The sequence below is a fragment of the Betta splendens genome, chromosome 1 (genome assembly GCF_900634795.4).
Source record: "Betta splendens chromosome 1, fBetSpl5.4, whole genome shotgun sequence".
NCBI lineage: Eukaryota > Metazoa > Chordata > Actinopteri > Anabantiformes > Osphronemidae > Betta > Betta splendens.
Window position 1 is genome coordinate 7,516,623 of NC_040881.3, and position 19,280 is coordinate 7,535,902.

Sequence of the window (19,280 nt, forward strand, 5' to 3'; positions counted from 1 at the left end):
GTAATTAATTACATTTAAAGGCTTGCTGTATGTTGGATTTATTGGGTTTAGTTGTGTACGGTCTTAAATCTTACCTTGTAAAGTGCCTTGAGATAACCTTGTTGTGATTAGGTGATATATGAATGAAATTGAATTGAAGAGTTTATTATTGAAATCAACTCCATGTGTAATCGATTGTTTTTGTGTGATTGCTGATTCTGTCAACCGTTTTCTCCAATAGTATACAAAAATATGACTGCTTGCCAAGTCAATTTGGATTTATTTACGCCTTTTGAGCCAAGCGCGCGACACTGACCCCTAGCGACCAAGCCGCGTGCCTACATCACAACAATAGCGTCACGTGACGCCCGAGTTTTACTTCCGCAACCCATGATCCATTCAAAACACCGCAGCGCACACCGGGAAGTAAGAGGGTCTGTGCAGCTCCCCGGGTGCTGAGCTGCGGTGAGTGACAGCAGGCCTCGCTGAGGATCCATGATGTCTCCTCTCGGAGCGGCCACCTCGATGCTGCTGCTGCTGCTTGTGTCTGGACGATCAGTAAGTTCACTTTGGTTTGAAACTTTCGTTCTCGTATACGACGAAAGACACATTCAAATGTGTCATACGAGAAGAAAACCTAAAACTGGCGCTTCTTAGAACTGAAAACAGGACAGAACAGCAGTGTTTAGACATTTAAGACAAGGTGTCATTTTACAGCAGCCGATTCTAAAGTCAGCTAAGATTCAGTCCTGCCATAAAAACTGTATGACAGTTATTGATACATATAAACTGAGCATTTCCCAGTTGTTACATTTACCTCCCATGATCCTAGTTTGGCAAACACACGCACAGGCACATGACACCTTTTAAAGATATGCTTCATCATCGAGCAGAAAGAATTTGCTGATGTCATGTGGATTTCTATTCATAGCACTTCTGTAAGTTCGTGGCTTCCCTTTGCTTTCTACAAGTTCTACTGTTCCTCTGCAGCTCAGCGCACCGCGCTCCTTCAGCATCGACTACCAGAACGACTGCTTCAGGAAAGATGGGGAGCGGTTTCGCTACATCTCGGGAAGCATCCACTACAACAGGATCCCCAGAGTCTACTGGAAGGATCGGCTGCTCAAGATGTACATGGCAGGACTGAACGCCATCCAGACGTAGGTTCCTGTGTGTGTGTGTGTGTGTGTGTGTGTGTGTGTGTGTGTGTGTGTGTGTGTGTGTGTGTGTGTGTGTGTGTGTGTGTCCAAAGCGCTGACGCCTTGTTTCCTGAAGGTACATCCCCTGGAACTACCACGAGGACTCTCCAGGCCAGTACAACTTCAGTGGAGACCGGGATCTCATCCACTTCCTCCAACTCGCCCAGGACGTCGGTTTGCTGGTCATCCTCCGGCCTGGACCCTACATATGCGCAGAGTGGGACATGGTGAGTGCAGCTTTTGGTGCTTTTCTCATTATTTGGGGAAAATGGACAACGTTGAACTTGTAGCCTGTGACTTAATAAGAATAAAAAAAGGAACTGAGCTTTTTATATCTTAGTAGTTTCACGGTAAATAGAAGAACTACTGTACTTTTCTGTTTATGTGAGGAAATGGGAACCAAAACTATTCTGTTTACTGTTGCACCTGCATCCGTTTAAATCCACTCCCACTCCCACTGTCCGTTCACTCAGGGCGGGCTGCCAGCGTGGCTCCTCAGGAACAAAGACATTGTGCTGCGGTCCTCGAATCCAGGTACGAGTGATTGTCAAACCGGGTGAGGGAGGATCAAACATGGACTGCCCGCGTACAAATCCAGTGCGTGTGTGTTTTAGATTACATCGCGGCCGTGGATCAGTGGATGGGAAAGCTGCTGCCTATGATAAAGCCGTACCTCTACCAGAATGGTGGTCCCATCATCACGGTGCAGGTGAGCAGGATCCAGACAACGTTGAGGCTCAAGAGCCATTCAGGTAAGACGTAACGTCTCACTGTGGACGTCACAGGTGGAGAATGAATATGGCAGCTACTTCGCCTGTGACTACAACTACCTGCGGCACCTGACCAAGCTGTTCCGCTCCCACCTGGGGCAGGAGGTGGTGCTGTTCACCACAGACGGAGCCGGGCTGGGCTACCTGAAGTGCGGCTCCATAGAGGGTCTCTACGCCACAGTGGACTTTGGCCCAGGTGTGTGTTAAATAAAAATAAATAAAGTAAAAACACGTCGCACAAACGCACCTATTGTGTGTCTTCGCTCATTCTGCAGGTGCGAATATCACCGCTGCCTTTGGAGCTCAGAGATACGCTGAACCCCGCGGACCTCTGGTGGGTTCTCCCCCAGCGCCTTTCATCGGTTCCGATCGGGACGCTCACTAATCAGACCTGCTCCTCACGCAGGTGAACTCCGAGTTTTACACTGGGTGGCTGGACAACTGGGGGTCCCCTCACGCCTCCGTGTCGCCTGAGGCCGTGACGAAGACCCTGAATGAGATGCTGGCCAAGGGCGCCAACGTCAACATGTGCGTGAGGAGATTCACTGTGATCTTATCGGTGAATAGCAAAAATGTCTGCTTGTGTTATGAACGTTATAAAATGATAATCAGAACAGCCAATGGGCCGTGTTAAAGTCATTAGACCACCCACAGCTGACTCCTGCCTCCCCCTCACAGGTACATGTTCATAGGAGGAACCAACTTCGCTTACTGGAATGGTGAGTGCGCCTCCACAGGCTGGTTTAACCTAACTTACTCTGAGGCTGTTTTTAAATGACCCGTAATGTGCACTGTTCACACCTGCAGGCGCCAACGGTCCGTACAAACCCCAGCCCACGAGCTACGACTACGACGCTCCGCTCACAGAAGCAGGAGACCTCACAAAGAAATATTTTGCCATCCAGTCAGTGATCAAAATGGTTCGTACACCAAGTTTTGTGTGTGTGCGTGTGTGCGTGCGTGCGTGCGCACGCGCGACAGTGGTAATAATTCTGTAACGTGTTTCTGTAACAGTACCACAAAATACCAGTAGGACCAGTACCACCAACTACTCCAAAGTATGCGTATGGGTCTGTTGAGATGAAGAAGGTAGGAACCCAGCAGTCCATGAAAATCAAAATATTTGCATATTATACATGCACAGATATGAATCCAGCCCTGTTCTGTTGCAGCTCCAGACGATTTCAGAAGCCTTGGACAAGCTGTCCATGTCCGGCCCAGTCAGAAGCAAGGACCCTCTGACTTTTACTGAGCTGAAGCAGGTACAGTGTCCTCCAGTAGTTTTCAGCTCACCTTTTTTATACATGGGTTTCTTTAGTGAAAACGCTTTACTGGTGATAATTGCTATTAACTTATTGATATTTGCAGTGATTTGTTTGTGTTTTTTCTGCTTTCATCCTGCAGAACTTTGGTTTTGTGCTCTACAGGACGACTCTGCCTGTGAATTGCAGCAAACCAACTCCACTGTCCTCCCCACTCAACGGCATCCATGATAGAGCCTATGTGTCAGTGGACGGGGTGAGTCTGCCCTCACTCAAAGACGGCCACGTGCACCGACTGGGTTTATTGGATTTGACTTCAGATATTAATGTGAGCTATGTTTCGATGTTTTCTTTAGGTAGCTGCAGGGATTCTTGAAAGGTCCAAAGTTATAGCCATAAATGTGACTGGGAAGGCTGGCAGTCAACTGGACATACTGGTGGAGAACCTGGGACGCATCAACTATGGAAAAGAAATCAATGACTTCAAGGTTTTTATTTGTCCCGCAATTCTGGTGTACGCTGATGTATCAGAAGAGGAAAAAACCTTAAGGCTGGATTTAATAGCGTTCCTACTCCTTTTTCACAGGGTATCGTGTCCGCGCTGAACCTGGCCACGGTCCCACTCACTAACTGGACCATGTACAGTCTCAGTATTGATGAAGCAGTCAGTGAAGGCCTGCTTGGAGCCAGAGAAGCCACACACAGAGCCCCTCCTCAGCCTGTTGCCCTCTCCCCTCCAACCTTCTACGGCGGCAGCTTCATCATCCCCGACGGCATCCCGGACCTTCCTCAGGACACCTACATACAGCTGCCCAAATGGAGGAAGGCACGTCACACCTTTATTACACATAAAGTATTATTACACATAAAAACGATGTAGTGAACCTGTTGTCAAACTTCTGTTTTTCAGGGTCAGATCTGGATTAACGGCTTCAACCTGGGACGTTACTGGCCAAGTCGAGGACCTCAAGTGACACTTTTTGTTCCTGCCAACGTCCTCAGCACAGCCGCACCCAACAACGTGACAGTCCTGGAGCTGGAAGGGGCTCCCTGCAGCTCGGGTCCGTGCACGGTGGAGTTCACCACCGACCCCATCCTGAACGGCCCGGTTCATGGTGATCACACGCGGCGCCGCATCCCGTTTGCAAAGGAGGATCTGCTATGATGAAGGGAGCTCTCCACCGCACAGAGCAAATCAATTTGCACAGCTCGTTGATCATTTGAGCCCCGTGTTTATTTTAGGGATAGATGTATGTTTTAAGATGTGTCGTGTGACAGGAGATAAAACTGAGAAGTAAAATTAGTTATTGAATCTAAATCAAATTTTTACCAATGCTATTTTTAATTTGTTTTTACAAAGGGATTATCACTGCCAACATTTATTGGCCTGTACTGTATTTCAGTGAATGCTTTATTTTTGTATACGTGGAACACATCAGGGAAAACACGTCATGGTGATATGTTGAAGCTATACAATAATATGATTGTAAAATTTATGCCTTTCAGTTCAAATATTAAACAAAGGAAGTATCTACTTTCTATTTTCACAAAATGTTTGTGCAGATAAAATGTTTTTTTGTTTATTGATGTAGTTGGTTTAAATAATAGGTTGTATAGTTGAATTTACCCGCGTATTAATGGGGAGCCATTTTTATTACAACACATTGCTGGAATTTCAATGTGAAAACTCTAAAGACGTTCTGGCTCTGACGTACGTCTGGCGGTTGTGCGCGTGTTTGACCAGTAGGTGGCAGTAATGAGTCAACGAGCGGGTTTCCGATAGAAACAACACATCCCTGAAGAAGAGAGCAAACGAAACTTGTTAGCGTTTCGGAGGAGGGCGGAGGCCTGCAGGAAAATCGACGAGCACAGCAAACTATACGATGATGGGTAAAACTATCTCGTTTGAATGAAATGTATAGTTAACAGTTTAAAATTTGGTGTTTTAGTTTTCATACAGCTCAGTTCTATGTAACTAACGTTATGAAGGTTTAGCATTAGCCAGCTAGTCAGGTGCTGTCTTTGTTACCTATCTAACGTTCAAGTCTTATGTTAATATAATATTTATGATTAAAGATGTCGAACAATTATACCTCTAACACTGGCAACTGTCGCTGTCATTTTCAAATTGGCAATAAATTTAAACAACCGGATAAACTGTATGTAACAGGCTGTGTTTATAGCATTAGCCTGTAGCTAAACACTAAACTAACCAATGTGTGTTCGACTCTGCTCGGCAGGTGTCGGCCTCTGTCAGTGACACATCGCTCAACCTGCAGCACAAAAGTACTTTAAAAGATGAAGTACAATTCTAAGAATCTACGACACCGTCGTACATATGTGAAGTAGTTACGGACATGCTAAGTACATGTCCTCTAAGTTTTTATTCGCAACAGGAGTGAAAGCCAAGCTGGGTTAGTCTTTTATGAAAGAGAAAGGCTTCCTTGTGATCACGGGCTCGAAGCCGACAGTTTTCTAGACCATGGTAGATAATCGTTACGCCACAGCTCTGGTGATCGGCTCGGTTCTGAGCCTGCTGGCCACCGTGTACCTGTCTGTCGCTGTGGGAACTCCGCACTGGTACCAGTACAACAGCCCTTCAGTTAAACACGAGGGCCGCAACGCCACGGAGCTCAGAGAGGACTTCATCAATGGGGACTTCGATGAGAAGACTTATAATGAAACCATGTTCCACCTGAACGGCACCCTGGGGCTGTGGTGGAGGTGTATTCTGGTGCCCAGCAAGTCACACTGGTTCAAAGAGCCAGGTAATTGAATGAACTGAAGTGTCTACATATGCTCAGATTTATTGCATTTTAGGTAGATTTACAGGCTGTGAAAAGATTGTATGTTGATGTAAGTCACTAAATATGACCTGTATTGGTGCACATGTACTGACCTTTTAGACACTTTAGCAATGGGCAGATATAAATACAGTTAGTTAGTTACTTTTTTCCTGGAATTTACTACTGTCTTGACTCTCTCTAGATCCCAAACTGGAGACACAGTGCGTGAGCTTCACTCTTCCCCAGCAATTTATTCCAAAGTACAAATACCTTGGAGACCATGAAGAAGATCTGCTGAGAACATGTAGGTGTTTTTGTAGCACTTCTGTGTCTATGAATTTTGTGAGATTGACTTTGTGTTCATTATATCTGAGCTTTTCTATAACCAGTCTCGATGGCTAACACAACAGTTTGGGGTGTTTCTGTGACAATCAGCACCTTTACATGCGAATGAGAGTAACCTGATCTGAAAGAGCTGGGATGAAGGAAGATTTCTTCTGGGAAATAAAGATCTCTCAACCAATTCTGTTGCTAACGACCACTGTTTGTCTATCTGCCTGCATTTCATTTCTGTCTCTCTTCACCCGCACAATAAAGAGAAAATATTTCTGGTGTCTAGCCAAAAATAGCAGGTGCAATGTTGTTTGCATTATGTTTGAACACTGTTGTTGTTTTATATCTATACAGATCTTTGGAGATGTCAGTTTCTTCTCCCCCTGGTGTCTCTGGCCTTGGTTTTCCTCAGTGGCCTTGTCGGTGTCTGCGCCTGCTTGTGCCGGAGCTTCACCCCAACGTTGGGTGTGGGAGTGCTTCATCTTCTTGCAGGTAAGAGAAACACCCTGCCCAAACTCTAAACGTCAAAAGCAACAAACTATAAGGGCATCACACCGTTCAGTGGACATTTAAATTTAGGTTTATTGTTCGCGGTCGTCTGAGCCATTACAAACAAAATGACCCAATCCAATCAAATGTAAACTTGATTTGGGTTGGAGTGGCTTGACTTGATACAAGTTGGTAGATCACTGTACACAGACAAAACAACTTGGCTTGAACCAATATCATGACATTTGGACTGCATCGATGCGCGTCATATGCTGCCAGCTCTATATATCAGCCTGGCACAGCAGCTTGTGGTCCTTTTTTTTAAACGTGACTTCTTCTTCACTCAGTTAGTATTGAAATAGTTTGTTTACACTGAATTTAAAAAGTGCCTTTATTACCAGGAGCAAAGCATACAGTGAAGCCTAATGAGGCAGCTCTGGATGCATCTCATGCAATAATGTCATAATAGATCCTAGCGTATATTGTATACATATTAAGTAGTTGGACATTGTTTTGTAATTTATTCAGTTTTGCCTGAAAGTTATAGTTAAATTTCACTTGGTGTGTTGACTTCAACCGAGGTCACAATACTATTTGTTTTGATTGAGATATATCAGCTATTTCAGTTGTTTTGGTGAAATCTTGCCGTCTTCTTCCATTAGTTCAAGGCTCTCTTCTACTCATCAGGTGTCTGTTCTCTGGGCACCGTCTGCTGTTTCTTGGCCGGCTTGGATTTGCTCCACCAGTCCTTCGTACCACCCGAAGGGGTGGAGGGCTCATTGGGCTGGTCCCTCTACCTCGCTCTTATCTCCTTCCCTCTGCAGATGATGGCGGCTGCTTTGTTCTTGTGGGCGGCCAGGAGTCATCGCAAAAACTACACCCGCATGACTGCTTACAGAGTAGCCTAGAAAACAGGCCAAGGGAACAGCTCACAGTACCTTAACAGCCTGCTCGTCTGTGGTTTCATTAAGAAACCGTCCTCAAACACAAGAAACAATAACATTATCGAGTTGTAGCTGAATATCGGCTAAACCTGCAGATAATCATGAAAGTGCTCATGAATAAGGATTAAAGAACCTTTGAGTTATCTACATTAGTTATTTAGTCTGTTTAACTTGTCTTTTACCAGAAGCTTGTTGTTAATATATTTTAGCAGCCACATGTTCTATATAATTTGTCTGTTTCTGGTGTGAACTGTGTTGCTGTGCAGTACTTCGATGCCTTCTATTCAGTTGCCAGTGCTTGTAAAGCTGCTCACCACTGCCCTTAAATCAATTAACACAGACTATCTTCTCAAAATACACAAGTTAATTGAAGTCAAACCATCCTTCTCTCTAGTGCATGGAAATTATTACATATTTGTGTTATTTTGGATTTTTGGATTTTTTTTCACATGTTTGCATCCTCTTAAATATCAGGCCTTTGCTGTGTGCTGCATGCCTTTTAAGCTGACATTTGTGTCATCTGTGGTAAATGTTTATTTCTGTTTGTGTTTTGACTAAATGCCAGTAAATGTCACTCACCTGTGTAACCACTCCTCCTCCCATTGTCATGTTTATACAGCCAATATTTATTTTTTCACTTTCATTGAATTAAGACCGAATTGCTGCCACTTGGGCCAACCTGTGACTTCCTAGTAATATTTACATTCTAATCTTTCAGCCCCTAGCTCTACTACAGCACATTTACTTTTGTAAGGATAAGGTTTGTTTATGTTCTGGAGCTCTTAGTGAATTCAGGGGCGGGTTTAACAGCCAGATCCAGGTTTTTTGCATCGGTCTTTTCAGTGTTTGTCAGTGATATTTCATGTGAGATACTGTTATTTTGAATAACAACAACAATTGAATTAGCAAAATCTTCAGAATTTCTCTCATATTTACATTTTTGTATTCATTTTGTGTCAAAATCAAGAAGTGACTATTTTGTTCAACTGTGTCTTGTTACACATCTGATGTGTATACACTGTGTTTTAACCATGATGAAGCACAATGTACTTGTTTCTATATGAATAAATTTGACATTTACTGACCCCTCATTAGTTTATAACTGTCCTTGCAGCACATTTTTGCTCTTATAGGTTTAGTTGGTAGTAGTGTAGTTCTGAGGATGTTTAATTTTGTACAGACATTCATGCTCCCCAGAAGATGAACAAGATGATCATATTTCTTACTTACATTAATAAAGAAAAAACACTACACACACTAAATCATTACATTTTGTCAAGCTAATGTGTATTATGTTTTGAAATAAGACATTACACACACATTTTTAAAACATTACATTCTTAAATAGATCAGCAGTTCAAATGGTCCATGTTTTTGTTTATTTAGTTAAAGTATTTTTGCATTAGTGTCACAGTGTCATCAACATCAATACCCTTAGAATTTATTAAAAGGATTATTGAAATCAGCCAGTCTGCAAAAGCCAGATGATTATTGGATGATTACTGGACTTGTGTTGTATCAAAGTCTTACATTAGATTATTGGTATGTAATTATCTGAGAAATACACATTCAGGGCCTGAGATGATGGTCTTCCTGAAAAAGCAAAATTGTCCAGCACAATACAACATGCAGCGTGGCAAACTGTTGGACAGGACGGATTATGTGCTAGTTTCAGAATCATTGAGATGGTTAATTTATTAATGCACCGTGTCTTTAATTATAAAGTGAAATTATAGCAGCGTAGGTTTGGTCTCGTTCTCATAACCTTAACTCTTCTCAGTCTCGCTTCAAACTTATGGACGGGAAGGTCAGCGTGACCTTTCGAGCTAACAGGAAAGCAACCTTCTTCTCATAGTAAGCACATTCGTTGACAAAGAACGGGTAGAGTTCCTCCCCCTTGTGCTTCAGCGTCTCCCCAGAAAATGACTGAAATATGGGGTCGCCTCGCCGGAGAAGCTTGAAGTCATTATCCTGAAGGAACAACAGAGAACAGGTGGGCCGGCATGAGCCGCGGCAGCTTTTCAATGCAAATATGACATTTGCTGTTTGTCATAGTTTCCTAATTTGGGTTCTCGCTTCCTCGGATGAGAATGCAATGAATGCGTCCAAATTAGTAACTTGAATAACTTGAAGGACCGTCGTTTTCATAACTTCTTAGGCTCTAACTGTGTTGTGTACCTGCAGCTGTGGGTGTATGGCAGCGGTGATTTCACCGGTCTTGGGGTCCCTAGGGTAGTCCACGCTTTCAAGCCGGACATACGCTTCTACTTCACCCCCCTCAAAAGTGCTGCCTGTTGGGAGAAGACGGCATGAGTCGAGGGAGTTTCTTCTTTATTTGCAGGGTACAGTAAGTGACTGTATTTCATGCACAGCACTGTGTTCCTACCAGAATTGAATTTCTGAAGCCATTCTATTGTGAGATCCAGCGCCTCTTTCATCATATTATAGATGTCAGCTCTGAGCACACCGGTGGGTTGAGGACCAACTTCAATGGCTGCAAAGAAACCGAAAGACGATGCAAAAGAACTAAGGTGTGACTGAATAGCGACAGTACAAATATATGGTGCATTGGACACTTACCAAAGCCATGTTTGCCAACTGACTCCAATGAATAGGCCTCAGAAATAGGAATGTCCAGCTGGATTACTCTCAGAGGCACAGAGGCCATTTTGCTCTAAAACGCAAACATCCAAACAAGCTCATCACACATTGGACCTCCAAATGTCACAGTCATTCAAGCCACAGACACTTGTGCTGCTCTCTGCATTCTTCATACCTGTATGTATTTGTAAATGTGCAGGGTGAGCCAGTCTTTGGAGTAGAAAATGAAGCACAGGCCCATGTTGGCTGTGGTGTTGTGCAGATCCACCACCAGATCCATGGCGGCGTCGCTCCCTTTGGGTCCGAGCTGAGCGTTCAGCTCATGGGCGCGTCTCAGCTCATAGGGGCTGGAGTCTGTGATTGGAGCGCTAGAACATGCAACGTGGACACTGTTGATGCCGTCACACACACAGATGGTTTGGTAGAACCTGTTTGGTGCGCTTACTTCAGCAACTCATCGGGGAAGCAGCGGTTCAGGTCCGTGTCTATGTATCTCCTGCAGGCGTCCACAGCTCTTGGGTTCGACAGGACCGTGGTTACAGCTTCCAGCTTCTGCCTCTGCATTTCCCTCACCATGTAAACTCCGGACATCTCGTTTCCGTGGGTGCCGCCGCAAACAGCGACGCGGGACAGAGGTGGGAGAAACACGTGCTCCATCTTCACGGCAGAGGCGGAGGTTGCGTTAGAAACTCTTTACTTCTGAGCTGGAAGGCAACTTTAAACCTCAGCTGACGAAACCTGCTTCGCGTGTGAATGTGTGTGAATGAGGAGACGGGTTGACTGAGACCTGATCAGGAGAGTACACCTTGTGCTGGACAACTGAGGCAGTGAGTCATTAAATGTAATAAGTCACTAAATTATTCTTAGACCATTGAATGAGCTCCTAGTGATTAACTCATGCCTGAACAACAGATGTTAAGCCAAATTTAGAGGCTGTTAAAACTGACCAGATCGCCTCATTAGCTGTTTTAAAACCATTTGATTAAATCAACTGATCAGTTTATTGTCAGTTTAGTGGAAGACTGGGTGAGACTTGACATCTATTAAAGCCACAGTGATTAAATAAACACCAGGGTGTTATATATTGAAGAAGTTTACAAATGAATAATCTCATATCTGTACAATTCCTAATATTAATAATTGTTGAATTTTGCTAAAGGGGAAATAATTGACTAAAAGATAAACATTGATTCAAATGTAAATATACATAGAAGTAATACCTTCAAAACAAGCTGTCTCTACTGTTTTGGTTGATTCTGATGATTCGTTGGTTAATTTTCCTGCCTTTTCTTTTGGAGGCACGCAGTTATTTTCACTTTACTTTCTCTCTGGTTTCTGACAAAACCAGTTCAAAGTCTGAGAGGCTAAAGGTTAAAGGTGTTTCTCTTCAGCCCCCGAAGGCTCACAAACACGTTCTTCTCATGCCTTATGCGTTCGTCTTCAGTTACTGCAGTGCAGAGCCTCAAACAGGAAATCTAAAGGCCTAAAGTGGAAAGATCACGAAAAGAATCGATTCTGCGTTTCACGGGAAGCCACAAAAAAGGGGCTCAGATCGCACAAACTAGTGTTTGCGTCCGTCTCAGGTTTACGCAGCTGTCTGGCTTCAGGCAAAACATTGTAGCTGTGAATATCATCCCAAGGTCAACACTGGAAACCACAGGACATCAGACATGGGCTGCATCCGACTCAGTCACTGTCCGCTCCACAAACACCCTTAAACCGCACTCACACTGTTTTATGGGGACGCTGCACCAGAGGTTTGTGTAGTACTTGGTTTCAAGTAAACCCGAATACTTTGCATTGACAAAAGTGCAATAGACCTTTTACTGCAGGCTGCTGTTACGATGCAGAGTCAGCATTTTACAGTGGGAGCAAGTGATAAACCGCTGCTTGAGTGCCTCATCTGTTTTTCATCTTGCATTAGAGCAAATGCAGGTTTAGACGCTAAGTAAAACATGGACGCGTCCATTAGAGCCAACGTCAAATACAAATCTGTTATATTACAAGAGGAAAATGACCAACAGCAGTCTGCATGTCTTACCTTTCTGTGAAAACTCTGCTTTCACTGCTGAACTCAAACAACCTTTGAACTCAGAGGGGAGGAGGTGTCATGGCGGTGGAGCTGCATGTCACAACCTGCCAACTGTCACATGCACAGAGCGCTGAACGCAGAGCGCAGCCCCACACTGGCTTCTTCCTGCTTCCTTGTGTCCCTTCATGATTCCCGCAGCCCTCCTCTTTCTCCTTCTTCAGATCAGATTTCAAGCAGTTAGACCATGAGTGACGAAACAGGAACTCGGCCTCTGTTATTTTAAACCAAACCAGCAGGAGCTGCTCTCGTGGCCTGAGGGCGGTGCAGCGGCAACAACAAAGCCTGTGTATTATCTTACGCTGCTTCATCTGATCTGCTAATGTTCAGATACAATAAAACCAGTCTGGAATTTGTTGTGATCCGCTGTTGTAGACTTTCGATAATAAGATGAAGGAAGCGGCGCAGACGCGACCGACGGCTACGAGGAAGTAACCGGCAGTTGCGTGTATGAGGCACGCTGAGGTCATGACAGCATAAAGGTCACATGACACACATGGCGTTAGGTGTGTGTATGTTCTGGCACCTCTTTGCATACAAGTACATCAGGTGTTAAATCATCATGTTCAATTTAGTTTGATAGGGTCAATAATACCTGAACAAAGCACAAAGCAGAAATGTTTCTGCAAACAAACCTGCAAACAGTTTGAGCCATGTTGTGTCTGGGCCCTAAAAGGTGTATTTTTTAGTTTTTTTCTGTGCGTTACAATATGTTTTAATGTTACTTCACCATATGTGGACATCATTGTGTGTTTTACTCTGAAATGACAAATTAGAATCAAGTCATTTCGCTTTTTAAACTTGTCACATTCAATTTGAATGAAGATTAAAAGACGCAAAATTAATTTCCAATGATGCAAAAGAACTTTGTTTCTTATTTCCTATCACCCATCAGTATCCGTTGGCTCACAGCAGGGGGCCGTCCACTCTCTCGCCTCCTCTCTGTCTAAAACAGAAACGCTCAGATCCATTTAGACACGTAATCCTGTTATATTGGGATTATGAGATGCTTCCCGTGCTTCTGCTTCTCACCTGATCATCATCTGTAGTTTGACTTTATGTATTTTGTCTGTGTTTTCGTAGATGAAATGACTTAAAGCCACTGTGTAATTGTGTCATTTAAGGTTGACACCAGTTGCATTTTCCATCTCTGTGGAGGAAGAGCTGGAGCTTTAAATGTCATAAATAGACAGGCTTTACACGGAGAGCTGTTAAACTTGAGCTGCTGGAGGGACTGTTCCTTTGAACGACTGATTTATCTGACTCTTTATCTGATCACACGTAAATGAGCCTTAACACATGATGTGTTCTCTTCTCCCGGGGCTCGTGTTGACTCGACTGCACTAGTGGATCAAACCCGTCTTGTGGGTGGATTTCTCTGCTGTTTGTTTTGCCCTGATCAGACCTTCATCCTACAGATACGGGGCCACACTCCTCTCGCCTGCTGTTACGCCCCTCGTGCTCAAGCAATGCCTGAATTATTCATCCAACGTGGAGGTTAAAGCTAATGGAGCCATCAGCTGCTCCTTAAGGGCTCCCGACCTTTTCAGTTGGGCTGATGGGGGCGTGTTTAGCGGAGGCTTGAAGACTGACATTTGAAGCAGGGAGTGGCCCAAAAGAGGAGGCTCGTGGGTAATGAGGTCCCACTGGGAGGAAACGGACTTTGTGACCTTCTTGTGGTCCCAGTCCCAGTGTGCACAGCTTGTGTATGTTGATGTGTTTGTGTCCCGTGAAAAATAAATGACTTCATAATGTCCAACTCCGCACAAAGCCTTTTTATGCCAGGATCTGACAAAGTGTACCGACTACAAGTGACGATGGGAACGTGGCGGTGAAACGCTGTTTGACAGAGCTCATACAAACAAGCACAGCAGGCCGCCGGGCGCTAATTGGAACCTCCCAGCAGGAGGAAGAGACGCTAATTGGACGCTGTGTGTGTGAAGCAGATGCTTTCATTGGCTCCAGTCTATTATGACAACTCACTTATTTGTGAGGATGTTGGTATATTATTGTGCTTAACATGGAAGAAAACAGAAGCAGCACAAACAGGCGGTAGATGTCTTATGTGTTCATATATATCTTAACTGATCATGTCTAGTTTGTGTTCAACGTTCGTTCTCTTTTGCCACAATGATAAAGTCTTTAAGTTTTTTGAACTGTTTGTTTGCTTGTTATAATCTAACGTCATGTTTATTTCCTTCAGTGGAATAACCTAAAATCCTGCCTGGGCATTTGGGGATTAACTGTATCACAGTAAAACGGATCCCAGGCATCAGACAGCAGCACGTGAGAGGCGTCACTTTTCCTCTTCAGTGAAAGCGGCTGGACAATAATTCAAATAATTTGTTCTCGTGACTTATATATGCGCTAGACCTCCAGAGAGAGTTGATTGGATGAACGTCAGATTATTAAAGCTGCCCTTTAATTATATATTTTAATAAGTGGTGAGGGAGGGGGGGTGCAGGGGCTGCGCTCTCCCCCACTCGCTCTCTGTCTCGGTGGTCTCACCCAAATGCGCCCACGTTGCGCACCGGGCTCCAGAGCGCCGTGCGTCGCCTTCCAGCGGCGGACTGCGCCACACCGCAGCGGAGCGGGCGCACGCGCAGCAATGGCCTCGGAGCCGGACGGGTCGGACGCGGCCAGGAACGTGAGCAGCCCGTTCGTGCAGCCGGCGTGGCGCGTGGCGCTGTGGTCGGTGGCGTACGGCGCGGTGCTGGCGGTGGCGGTGTTCGGCAACCTGGTCGTGATGTGGATCATCCTGGCGCACGAGCGCATGCGGACCGTCACCAACTATTTCCTGCTGAACCTGGCGTTCTCCGACGTGTCCATGGCGGCGCTCAACACGCTCGTCAACTTCGTGTACGCGGCGCACGGAGAGTGGTACTTTGGGGAGGTCTACTGCAGGTTCCACAACTTCTTCCCCGTCACCGCTGTGTTCTCCAGCATCTACTCCATGACTGCGATAGCCATGGACAGGTACAGTACGACTCCACCGTCAACAGGTGGAAGGCTGCTAATTGCGTGCAGTTACGGTTATTTCCCCATAATCATACATCATCATCACACTTGCAGCATAAATTCAGAAATGTGCATCACTCTTAACTGTTGTCTGTTATAAAAAGCAAAGATTCTATGACTATAGTGTAATTGCTCCCAAACATGTCATTAGTGCGTTAACTGCAGTCGAAACAGTCTTTGAATGCAGCGCAGACGCTGCTCACTTCCACTGTGCAGGTACATGGCCATCATTCACCCACTGAAGCCTCGTCTGTCAGCGAAGGCCACGCTGGGCGTCATCGTCTGCATCTGGAGCCTGGCTGTGATTCTGGCCTTCCCTCTCTGCTACTTCTCCACCACCCGCGTTTTACCTCGCAGAACCGTCTGTTTCGTGGCCTGGCCTCGCATGGTCGATGACGCCTTCATGTGAGAAGCACCGCTTATACCTTCATTATTAGTATTGACGCAAAGCTCTGCTACAGTTTGGTGTTTATTTATTCTCAGTTTGGCTTATTTGTGTCATTATTCCCCGTATTCGCCCTCTTAGCCCATAATAATAATGACTAGTGATTCGGCTCCTTGCGTCTGCAGGTATCACATCATAGTGACCGTTCTAGTGTATGTGCTGCCGTTGCTGGTGATGGCCATCACTTACACAGTCGTGGGAGTGACTCTGTGGGGAGGAGAGATCCCTGGAGACTCCTCTGATAATTATCACAGGCAGCTCAGAGCCAAACGCAAGGTATGTATGAAACACGTGCACAAAGAAGTGTTCATAAATTACACTGTAATAAAATCACAAAGGACTAAACTAGTTTCCAGTTTAGCGATAGCTGCATAATTTCCCCCATGGATTTTAATCTGACGATGGAGACCTCAGAAGTGTCACCTGCTGAGATATGGATATGACTGTAAGATATGGTTATGGTTAAAAACGGCAGTTTCTAAGGAGAGACCAAAGCCTAAACAAAACATTTCACATTTCAAAAGCAACCAAATGGAACATGTGAAGTATTCTTTTAGTATTGAATTGAAACCTCAACAATGTGGAACAAAAGCCACATAATATCCTATAAACGTTGCTTCCTGTGGGTTGTACGGGAAAAAAGCACATTAAACAAGGAAAAAGAGGGGAAACAGATGGTGTCAACAGTGTGAAAAAACACTGTGAGCCATTAAAGTTAAGATTAGTAAAATGTGTCCTGCAGAGCTGTGAAGCACGTTACTGCTGCGGTGGGGATCCACACTTTGTTAACGGAAAACCTCACAAAGAGCAAATGCGCCTTAATTCCTTGGAAGCAGCCAGCAGGCAGCCTAGTAGCAGCCAGGAAGCAGCCAGGAAGCAGCAAGGAAGCAGCCAGGAAGCAGCCTTGAAGCTGTCTAATAGCAGCCAGGAAGCAGCCTGGAAGCTGCCTGGAAGCAGCCAGTAAGCAGACTAGTAGCAGGCAGGAAGTAGCCTGGAAGCAGCCTAGTAGCAGGTAGGAAGCAGCCTGGAAGCAGCCAGGAAGCAGCCTGGAGGCAACCAGGAAGCAGCCAGGAAGCCGCCTGAAAGCTGCCTGGAAGCAGCCAGGAAGCAGCCTAGTAGCAGGCAGGAAGCAGCCTGGAAGCAGCCAGGAAGCAGCCTGGAGGCAACCAGGAAGCAGCCAGGAAGCCGCCTGAAAGCAGCCTAGTAGCAGGCAGGAAGCAGCCTGGAAGCAGCCAGGAAGCAGCCTGGAAGCAGCCAGGAAGTAGCCAGGAAGTAGCCAGGAAGCAGCCAGGAAGCAGCCTGGAGGCAACCAGGAAGCAGCCAGGAAGCCGCCTGAAAGCAGCCTAGTAGCAGGCAGGAAGCAGCCTGGAAGCAGCCTGGAAGCAGCCAGGAAGTAGCCAGGAAGCAGCCAGGAAGCAGCCAGGAAGTAGCCAGGAAGCAGCCAGGAAGCAGCCAGGAAGCAGCCTGGGGCGCGTGGATCCACTCGTTGTACTGTGGTCTGGCATCAGTGTGTGACTATGGGTTGGGTTAAACAGGGATTAAGGTCATCACAGCTGCCGTGATGAGCATCTATCAGCGCAGCTGTGGGATTAAAGCCAGAGAGTTCAATGTATTGATAAACATCACAAATACCGAAGGTTGAAGTGCTGGATTATTCTGAGACAGATCAGGGACGCACTCGAGACAACACAACATAGATGCCATGAATTCAAAATGGAGCCGATGACAGGGAAAGGCCACGATAAATGAGAAATGGCCAGATGCTTCAAAACTGAGCGAAGAAAGAACAAAAAGTCTAAATGACAGGAACCGAAGCTCCGACTTGAACCAAATGCCCACAGAGGAGGAGGGACTTCCCCTCTGACAGAGCAGCCCCTGCTGCTGCAGCTCAGTGAACAGGCTGTAACGCGCCGATGAGCTCCGCGTCGGGACCGGTGAGTCGTCGGTGGCATCTCCCTCTCCTAAAGCGTGATGGGGAGTGAAGGTGGGTTCTGCTGCAGAGCTCGACTGTGTCCGGCTCAGTTGGAGTCCGTGCCGACGGCGACTGAGCAGGTGAGTCAGGACGTGAGCTCCTCCCACCTCCGTTTGCGCAGGTGGTGAAGATGATGATCGTGGTGGTGGTGACCTTCGCCCTCTGCTGGCTGCCGTACCACGTCTACTTCATCGTGACGGGTCTCGATCAGCGCCTGAGCAGGTGGAGGTACATCCAGCAGGTTTACCTGTCGGTGCTGTGGCTGGCCATGAGCTCCACCATGTACAACCCCATCATCTACTGCTGCCTCAACAGCAGGTGGGTCACGCAACGCACCTCCAGAGCCGCTGCACAGGCGCGTCACTGTAACTGCATGTCAACGGTGACGTCTTTGGGCAGGTTTCGGGCCGGCTTCAAGCAGGTGTTCTGCTGGTGTCCCTTCGTCCGCGTCTCCAGCTACGACGAGCTGGAACTCCAGAACAGGCGGCTTCGACCGGGCCACCAGAGCAGCATGTGCACCCTCTCCAGGGTGGAGACCAGCATCCTGAGCAAGGACAAGAGCACACGGTCCCGCGGACACAGGCCCGCACAGAACTCTGAGCCCAATGGTTAACACTGCAGCTGAGCTCACTGGTCCCAGAGCAACTGGAAGCTCACCAGTAAGGGTGAATCTACTCAGCCTTTAGTGCCTCTGCAGAGGAATGAGGGAGGTATCATCAATAAAAGATAAAATACCATGTTAATCAGCCAGTAATAATATAAGAAGTAGTATCCCTGTACCACAAACAGGTATCTCTCATTAATATCTATAATTGTTATGAAAGTCTATTTGCTGCTAATTATGAAACGCTGCTGTGTATTGGTCTTTTTATTTATTTAAAGATTATTATATTCTCCTAAAAGACATAAATGGCATGAAGCAAGTTTAAAAAATGTGATAACTGGTGAGTGTGTTTGTGGATTTTTGGGCGTTACATGAAAATGTAGAATTCATTTCCGTATTGGTCGTTTATCAGTGTATTTGTTAGGACGCACATTGTGTACATGCATGTGCTTTGTTGGGCTTCATATGATCGTAATCATCTAAAAGCTTTTCTTATGAAAATAAAATAGATTATTTAGGCCAATGATTTTAACATATAACAAATATTTACTTATTGCTGATACACTGGTTTGTTTGTATAAGTTTGTAAAATATTTATATTTGTTTCTAAACAGTACTGGTGCTTCATGAATAATTGTTTTTTGTATTTGCTGCTGTTTTACCACTAAAGTATTCACTACAGTCACAGATATCGATATCGCCTTTTTATGAGTTACTAACCTCAGATACTGCTTCACTCTCATAAACTGTACTGCAAACACATGCGATTACACACGATTACACACTAAT

General features: G+C 45.5%; 4 protein-coding genes across 5 annotated transcripts; 3 read left to right on the top strand and 1 right to left on the bottom strand.

The window, feature by feature from the left end:
* Positions 1–363: 363 nt before the first annotated feature.
* Positions 364–4,762, top strand: glb1 (galactosidase, beta 1). Its single transcript, XM_029154185.3, has 16 exons — positions 364–537; positions 970–1,139; positions 1,255–1,405; positions 1,652–1,712; positions 1,793–1,887; positions 1,964–2,144; positions 2,224–2,282; positions 2,355–2,476; positions 2,627–2,667; positions 2,756–2,868; positions 2,963–3,037; positions 3,121–3,210; positions 3,353–3,466; positions 3,567–3,698; positions 3,797–4,036; positions 4,121–4,762. The coding sequence occupies exons 1-16, from the start codon at positions 475–477 to the stop codon at positions 4,373–4,375; spliced, it is 1,962 nt and encodes a 653-aa protein (XP_029010018.1). The 5' UTR covers positions 364–474; the 3' UTR covers positions 4,376–4,762.
* Positions 4,763–4,942: 180 nt separating this feature from the next.
* Positions 4,943–8,853, top strand: cldnd1b (claudin domain containing 1b). The gene is made up of 5 exons (XM_029154742.3): positions 4,943–5,100; positions 5,451–5,978; positions 6,199–6,300; positions 6,684–6,821; positions 7,506–8,853. The coding sequence occupies exons 2-5, from the start codon at positions 5,693–5,695 to the stop codon at positions 7,724–7,726; spliced, it is 747 nt and encodes a 248-aa protein (XP_029010575.1). The 5' UTR covers positions 4,943–5,100; positions 5,451–5,692; the 3' UTR covers positions 7,727–8,853.
* A 175-nt stretch (positions 8,854–9,028) lies between these two features.
* LOC114857624 (N-acyl-aromatic-L-amino acid amidohydrolase (carboxylate-forming) B-like) lies at positions 9,029–12,860 on the bottom strand. Of its 2 annotated transcripts, XM_029154315.3 has the most exons (7): positions 12,405–12,860; positions 10,809–11,020; positions 10,539–10,731; positions 10,343–10,436; positions 10,149–10,256; positions 9,941–10,053; positions 9,029–9,733 (listed from the first exon to the last, which is right to left on the bottom strand). In XM_029154315.3, exons 2-7 carry the CDS (start codon positions 11,018–11,020, stop codon positions 9,539–9,541), a joined length of 915 nt encoding a protein of 304 aa, XP_029010148.1. In that variant the 5' UTR covers positions 12,405–12,860; the 3' UTR covers positions 9,029–9,538. The 2 variants fall into 2 exon arrangements, with proteins under 2 accessions (XP_029010148.1, XP_055368301.1); XM_055512326.1 differs by lacking the exon at positions 12,405–12,860 and having other exon boundaries at positions 10,809–12,377.
* A 1,487-nt stretch (positions 12,861–14,347) lies between these two features.
* On the top strand, positions 14,348–19,172 carry tacr3l (tachykinin receptor 3-like). The gene is made up of 5 exons (XM_029149341.3): positions 14,348–15,428; positions 15,687–15,875; positions 16,041–16,191; positions 18,009–18,205; positions 18,287–19,172. The coding sequence occupies exons 1-5, from the start codon at positions 14,965–14,967 to the stop codon at positions 18,498–18,500; spliced, it is 1,215 nt and encodes a 404-aa protein (XP_029005174.1). The 5' UTR covers positions 14,348–14,964; the 3' UTR covers positions 18,501–19,172.
* The last annotated feature ends 108 nt before the right edge of the window (positions 19,173–19,280 follow it).